Source organism: Anolis sagrei, chromosome 3 (assembly GCF_037176765.1).
Source record: "Anolis sagrei isolate rAnoSag1 chromosome 3, rAnoSag1.mat, whole genome shotgun sequence".
Classification (NCBI taxonomy): Eukaryota; Metazoa; Chordata; class Lepidosauria; order Squamata; family Dactyloidae; genus Anolis; species Anolis sagrei.
In genome coordinates this window covers 1,484,785-1,498,019 of record NC_090023.1, presented here as the reverse complement: position 1 = coordinate 1,498,019, position 13,235 = coordinate 1,484,785, and the positions used below count along the sequence as shown (strand labels likewise).

Here is a 13,235-nt window from a genome sequence, read left to right as displayed (position 1 = left end):
AATATTCCTGCTTCTTGGCAGAATGGGGTTGGACTGGATGGCCCATGAGGTCTCTTCCAACTCTTTGATTCTATGATTCTATGAATGGAAGAGAAGGAGCAGACTGAATGGCACTGAGGCCTGAGGGCAAGAAGGAAGGGATAATGCCCCCCAAGACCCACTGCAATCAAAGAAGGAGAAGGGGCTTTCTTTTGCTTTTTCCCCCCTCTCCCTTGAGCTGCTCTGCAGGATCAGTGTCTGGGGAGGGACTGGGGTCATGGAGCCCCCCAAATGCAAACCCACAGAGGAAGCACGATGCCTTCTGCCTCCTCCTCCTCCTCCCCATTAAGATCTGTCCTGCTGCCAAGGGAGAGGCGGGTTGCTTCTTAGTCACCCCAAAGGCACGTGGGGCACCCTCCTGGCGCCCACACACACACACACACACACACAGAAGTGTCCTGGGGGAGGAATGCAAGCGGGTGGGAGAAACCGTGATGCGGCAGCTGAAAGAACCAAGGCCATTCTAGGTTGCATCAACAGGAGTAGTTTCCAGTCCTAGTTCTGCTTTGGCCAGACCTCTTCACCTCGAATGACCCTGCATTCGTCCGGTTCCAGGGAACACAATTCAAGAAGGATATGGGCAAGACTGACAGGTCCGACGGTGAAGAGTCACCAAAAGGGTCCAAGGTCTAGAAACTATGATTCTCAATGAGGAGCAGCTGAGGGAGCTGGTGGGAATATTTAGCTTGAAGAATCATAGAATCATAGAATCAAAGAGTTGGAAGAGACCTCATGGGCCAACCCCATTCTGCCAAGAAGCAGGAATATTGCATTCAAATCACCCCTGACAGATGGCCATCCAGCCTCTGCTTCAAAGCTTCCAAAGAAGGAGCCTCCACCACACTCCGGGGCAGAGAGTTCCACTGCTGAACGGTTCTCACAGTCATGGGCCATCCAGTCCAACCCCATTCTGCCAAGAAGCAGGAATATTGCATTCAAATCACCCCTGACAGATGGCCATCCAGCCTCTGCTTAAAAGCTTCCAAAGAAGGAGCCTCCACCACACTCCAGGGCAGAGAGTTCCACTGCTGAACGGCTCTCACAGTCAGGAAGTTCTTCCTCATGTTCAGATGGAATCTCCTCTCTTGTAGTTTGAAGCCATTGTTCCATTGCGTCCTAGTCTCCAAGGAAGCAGAAAGGAAGCTCGCTCCCTCCTCCTCCCTGTGGCTTCCTCTCACATATTTATACATGGCTATCATATCTCCTCTCAGCCTTCTCTTCTTCAGGCTAAACATGCCCAGCTCTTTCAGCCGCTCCTCATAGGGCTTGTTCTCCAGACCCTTGATCATTTTAGTCGCCCTCCTCTGGACACATTCCAGCTTATCAATATCTCTCTTGAATTGTGGTGCCCAGAATTGGACACAGTATTCCAGATGTGGTCTAACCAAAGCGGAATAGAGCATGGGGAGCATGTCTTCCTTAGATCTAGACACTATGCTCCTCTTGATGCATGCCAAAATCCCATTGGCTTTTTTTGCCGTCACATCACATTGTAGGCTCATGTTTAACTTGTTGTCCACGAGGACTCCAAGATCTTTTTCACACGTACTGCTCTCGAGCCAGGCGTCACTTCCCAAGAAGGGAAGGCTAAGAAGGGGGCAGGAGAGCCAGGTCTCAATATACACAAGGAGTTCCTTTTGAGCAGAAGGGGCAAAGCTTGACTTTTGATGCTTCAGAGACTAGGGTGCTATGGGGCCACGGATTCAAGTGGCACGGAAAGGGATCCCACTTAAAAATGAAGAAGGGTTGCCACTGCAGTCCAGAGAATTTATTTTATTTCAGTCTCAACCTGTCATATTTTCCATAGTTGATGGTGGTTGGTGGTGGTAGACCTGGCGGTTGGTGATGGAAGAGTTAATGTAAGTCTTGGTTCTAAAGGGCTGAGTAGTTTGAGTAGGCTGAGTTTACAGGTAAAAGCAATTAAGGGTGGAGGTATGCAGGAGATGGGTTGCAGCTAGGTGTTACTGGATTTAAGGAGCTAACTTTGAGACTTATCTTTGGGAAAAAAAGTATCTGTTGCATTTTGGTGGTGGATGCTGCTGGTTTTTCCCCCAGGTCTGTTGGATTTTTCGGTGTCCTGACCTGTCTCCTGTAATCTTGGAATCCTGGAACCTTGAACCTTTGGACTGGTTTTTGACTACGGTATAGACCAGGGGTCAGGAACCTTCGGCCCTCCAGGTGTGGTGGACTTCAACTCCCACAATTCCTTGAGGCTCGGCATTCGCCCCAAAGGCTTACCTTGGCCTCAAGGAATTGTGGGAGTTGAAGTCCACCACACCTGGAGGGCCGAAGGTTCCCCATGCCTGGTATAGACCCTTGACCCCTGGACTTTGTTTATTGAACTCTCGGCATTTGGCCACCAAACTGGACCCTTTTGACTACGAAGTTATTTTTGCTATCAGTTTTTGTTTATTCTGTAGCTGCGTGCTATCTTTGTGTGTTATATTTTGGACTATAAAAACAGCCAGCAAGGGAGTGCTGTTTTAATTAAACAGTTTGTTAAAACTGGGAGTTTTGATTCATCTCCACCTAAACAAGGTAGAGCCCTAGCAACGTGACACAACCCTTGCAGGGGGACTCAGGGCGGGTTACAGCCGGCAACAATTTGATACCCCCACATACTACATAATAAATACAATAATTACATATAAGTAAAACATTAAATTAGTTTAAAATTAAATCCATTTAAAAATACTACTGGCTGGTTAGCCTTATCCAGAACTGAATTCTGCAACCAACAACACAATCAGAAGCCTGTCCATAGTCCGTTTTCCATAGCGTTACCATCATTGTCAGCCTGCTAGCCGAAAGCCTGGTCCCACAACCATGTTTTCAACTTCTTCCTGAAGGAAAGGAGGGATGTAGTTCACCTAATTTCACTGGGGAGCAAGTTCCACAGGCAGGGGACCATCACTGAGAAGGCCCAGTCCCTCGTCCCCGCCAAGCGCATTTGTGCCAGTGGTGGGTTCGAGAGAAGGGCCACCCCAGAAGATCTTAAACTCCGAGGTGGGACATAGAGGGGGATATGTTCGGACAGGTAAGCTGGGCTGGAACAGTATAGAGATTGATGGGTTGTTAGCCACTCTAAACACCTTCGCAGAAGCATACGAGAAGCTGGGCCTGTCATTGAACATCGAGAAAACCAAAGTGCTCTTCCAGCAGTCACCAGCCAACCCCTCTCCAATGCCGGAGATACAACTTAATGGTGTAACATTAGAAAATGTTGACCATTTCCGCTCCCTTGGCAGCCACCTCTCCACAAAAGTCAACTTTGACACTGAAATACAACACCGCCTGAGCTCCGAGAGTGCAACATTTTTCCCGATGAAGCACAGAGTGTCTGAGGGCCGGGACATCCATAGGGAGACTAAGGTGCTTGTTTATAAAGCTATTGTCCTCCCAACCCTGAGAGACGTGGACTATCTACAGACGTCACATGCAACTCCTGGAATGATTCCATCAGCACTGCCTCCGGAAAATCCTGCAAATCTCTTGGGAAGACCAATGCAGACAAACGTCAGCGTGCTGGAAGCAAAGACCACCAGCACTGAAGCGATGGTCCTCCACCATCAGCTCTGCTGGACCGGCCACGTTGTCCAGATGCCCAACCACCGTCTTCCAAAGCAGTTGCTCTACTCCAAACTCAAGAACGCAAAACGGAATGTTGGAGGACAGGAAAAGAGATTGAAAGACGGGCTCAAAGCCCAAAATGTTCTTAAGGAGCCATCTCACCTAGGATAGTCTTTTTTTTTTCTTCGAGTTATTATCATCTGGCAAATGGAATAGAGGATGATAAACACAAGGAAAAATGGGCTGAGAAAGAGCTTTTAGGCCAGAGCTGTGACTATACTGAACATTATAGTTTCACACTGATGTGAGGGGCAGTGCAATGGGGATTAGAAGGTTGAAAGGATGGGTACTTTTGGTATTTTTAGTTCTACATATATCATGTGTTTTGAGGGAGGTATTTAAATTCATTGCATGATGTACAATCAAGCCATTCTAGTCTCTCGTTCACTCTTTACCTACCAGCTTACCTATCCATTTCTTTCTCTGTCTTCCTCTATCATCTACTTATGGATCCACTTCTCCATCCATTCACCAATACATTTCTCTCTTTCTCCATCTCTCTATTCACCGGTGTCTTTCCCTATCTATCCATCCATCCATCCATCTATTTCTCTCTTTCTCTATCTCTCTACGCACCAGTGTCTCTATCTATCTATCTATCTATCTATCTATCTATCCATCCATCCATCCATCCATCCATCCATCCATTTCTCTCTTTATCTCTCTATTCACCGGTATCTCTATCTATCTATTCACCAGTGTCTTTCTCTATCTATCTATCCATCCATCCATCCATCAATACATTTCTCTCTTTATCTCTCTATTCACTAGCGTATTTATCTGTCTGTCTGTCCGTCCGTCCATCCATCCATTTCTCTCTTCACCAGTCGGTCTGTCTATCTATCCACCCACCCACCCATTTCTCTCTTTCTCTATCTCTCTATTCACCGGTGTCTTTCTCTATCTATCCTTCCATCCATCCACCAATACATTTCTCTTTTTATCTCTCTATTCACTAGCGTATTTATCTATCTGTCTGTCTGTCCGTCCATCCATCCATTTCTCTCTTTCTCTATTCACCAGTGTATCTATCTATCTATCTATCTATCTATCCATCCATCCATCCATCCATCCATCCACCAATACATTTCTCTCTTTCTCCATCTCTATTCACCGGTGTCTTTCTCTATCTATCCATCTGTCCATTCATCCCCCAATACATTTCTCTCTTTCTCTATATCTCTAAGCACTGCTATCTTTCTCCATCCGTCCATCCATCCACCAATACCTTTCTCTATCTCTATATTCACCGGTGACTTTATCTATCCATCCATTCATCCACCAATACATTTCTCTCCATCTCTCTATTCACCAGTGTCTTTCTCTATCCATCCATCCATCAATACATTTCTCTCTTTCTCTATCTCATTATTTGCCTGTGTCTTTTTCTACGTATCTATCTATCCATCCATCCATCCATTCACCAATACATTTCTCTCTTTCTCTATCTCTTTATTCACTGGTGTCTTTCTCTACCTACCTACCTATCCATGCACCAACCCATCTATCTGATCATTTATCCATCCATTCACCAATATATTGGCATTAGGGGCTGTGCAGTAATAATTCGAATGTGGAAGGATGGGTGTTTTGTTTTTATCACTGTAGTCCATATATAATGTGTTTGGGGAATGGCATTTAATTTCGTAGTACGGTGTACAATGACAATAATAATGTTATTCTAATTCTGATGATGGAATCTCCTTCCTTTTCTGGTGGGCTTTACGCAGGGGTGGGGGGGGGGGTTAGATGGTGCCTTCCTCTGGTGCAGAAGGGGGTTGGACTGGATGCCCTTTGGGGAGCCCTTCCAGCTGAACTATGGTCCTGGGAGTCTAATCTCATGCAACAAACAGGACAAGAAAACATGCAGGCGGGCCTTCAACAGGCAACAAACTCCGCAGGTGGGGAGGAAGGGGGGCTGTAAGAGGAAACCTGGCTGGTGGCCGGGCCCAGAGCCAGGCCTGGCAAGGGCCCAGAGGGAGGCTCTCTGTGGCAACAGGCCGTGGAGCAGCGAGGGAGGAGGGGCTGCTATTTATGGGGAAGGAGATGGGGGTCCGGCCCTGAGGATGACCCACCCCCCTCCAATGACACAGGCCAATATGGGTCTCAAGGAGTCTCAGCCAGCATGCCTCCCTCGGCAGGGTCATCGGGGTTGCATGTTGCATTCTATTTCAACACTTGTACGTGTCACAGGGTTTTAAATTGCATGGCTATTTCAACATTGTGAGCTGCTTGTGGGTCTCAACCAAGCAGGGTACCATCAGCATCACAACACTGCATTTCATCAATTCGAAAATGCCACCTAAAAGCAGGACATCATTCATCACCACAACCACACTGTATTTCATCCATTCGAAGATGCCGCCGATTGCAAGATGCAAAACTAATTTCAGTACCACCAAAAGAAAAACACCCAAACATATGCATATACATATACATACATACATATATATATTTGTGTGTGTACACAAAAAAGCACCTGCGATTCTAAGAGATATTTTTGGAGATGTTTACAGAGAATTGGAAGAAATAGCAACAATAACAACAACAGAAAGCAGGCCCAAAAGCACTGCACACACAGCAAGGAGGGCAGCAGACCCCTTGAAGGAACCCACCACCAATAAGGAGGGCAGCAGACCCCTTGAAGGAACCCACCACCAATAAGGAGGGCAGCAGACCCCTTTTAAGGACCCCACCATCAATAAGGAGGGCAGCAGACCCCTTGAAAGACCCCACCACCAATAAGGAGGGCAGCAGACCCCCTTGAAAGACCCCACCACCAATAAGGAGGGCAGCAGACCCCTTTTAAGGACCCCACCACCAATAAGGAGGGCAGCAGACCCCTTTTAAGGACCCCACCACCAATAAGGAGGGCAGCAGACCCCTTGAAGGAACCCACCACCAGTAAGGAGGGCAGCAGACCCCCTTTAAGGACCCCACCACCAATAAGGAGGGCAGCAGACCCCCTTTAAGGAACCCACCACCAATAAGGAGGACAGCAGACCCCTTGAAGGAACCCACCACCAATAAGGAGGGCAGCAGACCCCCTTGAAAGACCCCACCACCAATAAGGAGGGCAGCAGACCCCTTGAAGGAACCCACCACCAATAAGGAGGGCAGTGGACCCCTTTAAGGACCCTACCACCAATAAGAAGGGCAGCAGACCCCTTTAAGGACCCCACCACCAATAAGGAGGGCAGTGGACCCCCTTTAAGGAACCCACCACCAATAAGGAGGGCAGCAGACCCCTTGAAGAACCCCACCACCAATAAGGAGGGCAGCAGACCCCTTTAAGGACCCCACCACCAATAAGGAGGGCAGCAGACCCCTTTAAGGACCCTACCACCAATAGGGAGGGCAGCAGACCCCTTTAAGGACCCCACCACCAATAAGGAGGGCAGCAGACCCCTTTAAGGACCCCACCACCAATAAGGAGGGCAGCAGACCCCTTTAAGGACCCTACCACCAATAGGGAGGGCAGCAGACCCCTTTAAGGACCCCACCACCAATAAGGAGGGTGGCAGACCCCTTTAAGGACCCCACCACCAATAAGGAGGGCGGCAGACCCCTTTAAGGACCCTACCACCAATAAGGAGGGCAGCAGACCCCTTTAAGGACCCCACCACCAATAAGGAGGGTGGCAGACCCCTTTAAGGAACCCACCACCAATAAGGAGGGCAGCAGACCCCTTTAAGGACCCCACCACCAATAAGGAGGGTGGCAGACCCCTTTAAGGAACCCACCACCAATAAGGAGGGCAGCAGACCCCTTTAAGGACCCCACCACCAATAAGGAGGGTGGCAGCCCCCTTTAAGGACCCCACCACCAATAAGGAGGGCAGCAGACCCCTTTAAGGACCCCACCACCAATAAGGAGGGTGGCAGACCCCTTTAAGGACCCTACCACCAATAAAGAGGGCAGCAGACCCCTTTAAGGACCCCACCACCAATAAGGAGGGTGGCAGACCCCTTTAAGGAACCCACCACCAATAAGGAGGGCAGCAGACCCCTTTAAGGACCCCACCACCAATAAGGAGGGTGGCAGCCCCCTTTAAGGACCCCACCACCAATAAGGAGGGCAGAAGACCCCTTGAAGGACCCCACCACCAATAAGGAGGGCAGCAGACCCCTTTTAAGGACCCCACCACCAATAAGGAGGGCAGTGGACCCCCTTTAAGGACCCCACCACCAATAAGGAGGGCAGCAGACCCCTTTAGGAACCCACTACCAATAAGGAGGGCAGCAGACCCCTTTAAGGACCCCACCACCAATAAGGAGGGCAGCAGACCCCTTTAAAGAACCCACCAACAACAAGAGGGCTGTTGTCACAAATACAACAAGGGACACAACGTCCAGGAAGGGCATTGGGGGCCATTCAAAGTCAATGTCCCATGAGCCTCCTGGCTTTAAAAGTGACCCCTCCTGATTCACCCCCTATGGCCCCCCTCCCATCACCAAAAATCACCTTGTTTTTACCCACAGAAATACACCTCTGCTGTGACCCTCAGAAGCCCCTTCAAAACAGGGCCTGGGCACCAACATCGGCCTGACTCGGGATGATGATGCTACTGGACTACAACTCCCATCGTCCCCACTGTGACCTACACCTGGGTCATGGTAGATGTGTCGGTCTAAAACAACAGGAAAGCAGGCCTGCTTGTGCCCTTCATCCACGAGAATGCATGACCGCCTTCACATTGCTCAAGCGTATGCCACGGCACCTCCACACAGGTGCGGCCTGATGTACAGGTTTTTAGTTCTGAATATGGATTTTAGAAATACCAAATGATATTTAATTATGTTTTAATGTCTGTAGATTATATATATATTTAACGTAAGCCGGTTTGAGTCTCCTTGGTGGAGAGAAAAGCAGGATACATAAACAAACATAAACAAAACAACAACATTCTTATACTACTAACAGATACATAGCCACTTTGACTCTCCTTGTGGAGAGAAAAATGGAGCATAAATAAACATAATAATATTATAATATAGTAAGAAGGAGTCCCATTTTGACACTCAGGTGTGTGCCACGCAAAGGTGTGCCCTTAAAGACAGGTGAGAGCCCCATTTTGGATGCAATGTGCACTTCAACAACTGGATAGATAAGTAGTCAGTGGGTTCCTCCATCTGTCCAATGGAACTAGAACCCACCAGGAAAGCAAAGGTGTGCCCTTAAAGACAGGTGAGAACCCCATTTTGGATGCAATGTGCACTTCAACAACTGGATAGATAAGTAGTCAGTGGGTTCCTCCATCTGTCCAATGGAACTAGAACCCACCAGGAAAGCAAAGGTGTGCCCTTAAAGACAGGTGAGAACCCCATTTTGGATGCAATGTGCACTTCAACAACTGGATAGATAAGTGGTCAGTGGGTTCCTCCATCCGTCCAATGGAACTAGAAGCCACCGAGACAAGAGAACAAAGGTGTGCCCAGGTGTGCCCTTAAAGACAGGTGAGAGCCCAATTTTGGATGCAATGTGCACCTCACCAACTGGATAGCTAAGTGGTCAGTGGGTTCCTCCATCCGTCAAATGGAACTAGACCCCACCGAGACAGGAGAACAAAGGTGTGCCCAGGTGTGCCCTTAAAGACAGGTGAGAGCCCCATTTTGGACGCAATGTGCACCTCACCAACTGGATAGTTAAGTGGTCAGTGGGTTCCTCCATCCGTCCAATGGAACTAGAACCCACCAGAAACAAAGCAAAGGTGTGCCCAGGTGTGCCTTTAAAGACAGGTGAGAGCCCCATTTTGGACGCAATGTGCATCTCACCAAATGGATAGCTAAGTGGTCAGTGGGCTCCTCCATTCGTCTAATGGAACTAGAACCCACCGAGACAGGAAAGCAAAGGTGTGCTCAGGTGTGCTCTTAAAGACAGGTGAGAACCCCATTTTGGACGCAATGTGCACCTTACCACCTGGATAGCTAAGTGGTCAATGGCTTCCTCCATCCGTCCAATGGAACTAGAACCCACCGGAAACAAAGCAAAGGTGTGCCCAGGTGTGCCTTTAAAGACAGGTGAGAGCCCCATTTTGGACGCAATGTGCATCTCACCAGCTGGATAGCTAAGTGGTCAGTGGGCTCCTCCATTCGTCTAATGGAACTAGAACCCACCGAGACAGGAAGGCAAAGGTGTGCTCAGGTGTGCCCTTAAAGACAGGTGAGAGCCCCATTTTGGACGCAATGTGCACCTCACCAACTGGATAGCTAAGTGGTCAGTGGGTTCCTCCATCCATCCAATTGAACTAGAACCCACCGAAACAGGAAAGCAAAGGTGTGCCCAGGTGTGCCCTTAAAGACAGGTGAGAGCCCCATTTTGGACGCAATGTGCATCTCACCAAATGGATAGCTAAGTGGTCAGTGGGCTCCTCCATTCGTCTAATGGAACTAGAACCCACCGTGACAGGAAAGCAAAGGTGTGCTCAGGTGTGCCCTTAAAGACAGGTGAGAACCCCATTTTGGACACAATGTGCACCTCACCAACTGGATAGTTAAGTGGTCAGTGGGCTCCTCCATCCGTCCAATGGAACTAGAACCCACCGAGACAGGAAAGCAAAGGTGTGCCCAGGTGTGCCCTTAAAGACAGGTGAGAGCCCCATTTTGGACGCAATGTGCACCTCACCACCTGGATAGCTAAGTGGTCAATGGCTTCCTCCATCCGTCCAATGGAACTAGAACCCACCGAGACAGGAAAGCAAAGGTGTGCTCAGGTGTGCCCTTAAAGACAGGTGAGAACCCCATTTTGGACACAATGTGCACCTCACCAACTGGATAGTTAAGTGGTCAGTGGGCTCCTCCATTCGTCTAATGGAACTAGAACCCACCGAGACAGGAAGGCAAAGGTGTGCCCAGGTGTGCCCTTAAAGACAGGTGAGAGCCCCATTTTGGACGCAATGTGCACCTCACCAACTGGATAGCTAAGTGGTCAATGGGTTCCTCCATCTATCCAATTGAACTAGAACCCACCGAAACAGGAAAGCAAAGGTGTGCCCAGGTGTGCTCTTAAAGACAGGTGAGAGCCCCATTTTGGAGACAATGTGCATCTTACCAATTGGATGGAGGAGTCAAGTGGTCAGTGGCTTCCTCCTTCCATCCAATGGAACTAGAACCCACCAAGACAAGAAAGAACCCCGAGGGGGGTTCTAAGCTCTCTTCCATGGCCAAGGAGATAAACAGATAGACATCATGGCGCCTGGCTCTGGGCGAGAAGGGTCTGAGCGGGGTCCAAGGAGATACTCTTTGACCTCTGGAGCTCGGCCGCAGGAAGCAGAAGACCCACTGGCCTCATATGAAGACCCTCAGTGGGATAGCTTTTGCCCACAGAAGAGCTACAAGTCTCCCATCGAAAAGAGCCAAGAGACCTTCACTAGCAAGTAAGGCCCCCTCCCATTCCCTAATGCATCCAAACTGGCCTACCTCAAAAGGCTGGCGTTAGGAGATGCAGGCCACTCTCCATAATAAAGGAAAAGGGGATGCCAAAGAGGTCCCCATGGCTATTATTAATGGGTCTGGGGTCCTTCTGGGGTCTTTGAGGGGGCAGCAAGGGAGCAATAGACCCAATGTACCTAAAACAGGTGTTCTTTCTATTCCCAAAACTCCCCCAAAAAGGGTATTTCCCCACAAAAGGTGGTTTTCCTCCTTCAAAATGGGGTCTTTCTCCCCAAAAAGGGGGTCCTTCACTGTGAAAAGGGGTATTTGCCCCAAAAAGGGGGTCTTTCCCTCTTAAATAGGATTTTTTCCTCTCAAAAGAGGATCTATTGCCCTCTAAAGAGATCTTTCTCCCCAAAAAGGGGTCTCTTTCCTCCCAAAAGGGGGTCTTTCCCCCCTCAAATAGGGGTCTTTTTCCTCCCAAAAAGAGGATCATTTTGCCTCAAAAGGGGCCTTTCTCCCCAAAAAGGGGACTTTCTCCCCCAGAAGGGAGTCTTTTCCCCTCAAATAGGGGTCTTTTCCCCCTCAAAAGGGGATCTTTCTTCCCAAAAAGGGGTCTTTTCCCCCTCAAAAGAGAGTTGTTTCCCCTCAAATGGGGGTCTTTTTCCTCTCAAAAGGGATTTTTCTCATCCCAAAGGGAGTCTTTCCCCCTCAAATGGGGGTCTTTTCCTCTCAAAAGGAATCTTTCTCCACCAAAAGGGTTCTTTTCCCCCTCAAAAGAGGCTCTGTTTCCCCTCAAATAGGGGTCTTTCCCCCACCAAAAGGAGTTTCTCCCCTCAAAAGGGGGTTTTCCTCCCCAAAAAGGGGATCTTTTCCCCCTCAAAAGGGCTCTTTCTCCCACAAAAGGGGGGCTTTTCTCCCTCAAAATAGGGTCTTCCTCCCCTAAAAGAGGTCCTTCTCCCTGAAAAGGGGTCTTTCTCTCTCAAAAAGGGGTCTTTCTCCCCAAAAATAGGGTCTTTCCCCTAAAAAGAGGTCTTTTTCCCCTCAGAAGGGGGTCTTTTCCCCCAAAAAGGGGTCTTTCTCCCTCAAAAGAGGGTCTTTTTCCCTTAAAAAAGGGGTCTTTTCCCCTTCAAAGGGGTCTTTTCCCCAAAAAAAGGGGTCTTTCTCCTAAAAGAGGTCTTTTTCCCCTCAGAAGGGGGTCTTCTTTCCCAAAAAGGGGTCCTTCTCCCTGAGAAGGGGTCTTTCTCTCTCAAAAGGGGGTCTTTCTCCCCAAAAAAGGGGTCTTTTCCTCCTCAAAAGGGGTCGTTTTCCTTCAAAAAGGGGGTCTTTCTCCCCAAAATGGGTTGTTTTCCCTCCCAAAAGGAGCCCTTTCTCCTCAGAAGGGGGTCTTCCTCCCGAAAAAGGGGTCCTTCTCCCTAAGAAGGGGTCTTTCTCTCTCAAAAAGGGGGTCTTTCTCCCCCAAAATGGGGTCTTTTCCCCTCAAAAGGAGTCCTTTCCCCTCAGAAGGGGTCTTCCTCCCCAGAAAGGGGTCCTTCTCCCTGAGAAGGGGTCCTTCCTCCCCAAAAAGGGGTCCTTCCTCCCCCAAAATGGGGTCTTCCTTCCCAAAAAGGGGTCCTTCTCCCCCAAAATGGGGTCTTTTCCCCCCAAAAGGGGTCTTTTCCCCCCAAAAGGGGGTCTTTCCCCCTCAAAAGGAGCTCTTCCTCCCCAAAAAGGAGGTCTTCCTCCCCCAAAATGGGGATTTTTCCCCTCAAAAGGAGTCCTTTCCCCTCAGAAGGGGGTCTTCCTCCCCCAAACTCCCCTATTTGGGGTGGGGGCCACCCCCAGTGCCTAGGAGACCCCTTCCCCTGTCCTCCCCCTCCCTCAATCCCCCGCCCACGTCACTTCCTGCCCAATGTGTTTACCTTAAAAGGAGGAAGCAAGCGGGCTTCCAGGTGAGGAAGAGGAAGGGTCAGGTGAGGGAAATGGAAACCCACCAGCCTTCAGGAAAGAGTTGCCATGCCCCCTCCCCAATATAATCATCATCATAACAATACAACACAAGACATGAGAACGAGGAGAACCTCGCCCAACGCACCTGAGGAAGAGAAGGAGAAGCAGGAGCTCCTCCGCCGCCATTTTCCTCCCTCCGCCGCCGCCCGGACAGGCCCCGCCCACAAAAGGGGCGGAGCTTAATCCCCTCGCTCGCTCGCTCTCACG

General features: G+C 49.4%; 2 protein-coding genes across 2 annotated transcripts in view; one reads left to right on the top strand and one right to left on the bottom strand.

The window, feature by feature from the left end:
• Positions 1 to 13,187, bottom strand: part of FHIP1B (FHF complex subunit HOOK interacting protein 1B) — a 76,897-nt gene extending 63,710 nt beyond the window's left edge. The window contains exon 1 of the mRNA XM_067466390.1: positions 13,114 to 13,187. The gene's annotated coding sequence lies outside the window, so the exon portion shown is untranslated. The remainder of the gene's footprint in view (positions 1 to 13,113) is intronic.
• The window catches only part of CNGA4 (cyclic nucleotide gated channel subunit alpha 4), a 36,476-nt gene continuing 34,097 nt past the window's right edge, over positions 10,857 to 13,235 (top strand). The window contains exon 1 of the mRNA XM_067466391.1: positions 10,857 to 11,044. Within this exon, the coding sequence (XP_067322492.1) occupies positions 10,857 to 11,044 (188 nt within the window). The remainder of the gene's footprint in view (positions 11,045 to 13,235) is intronic.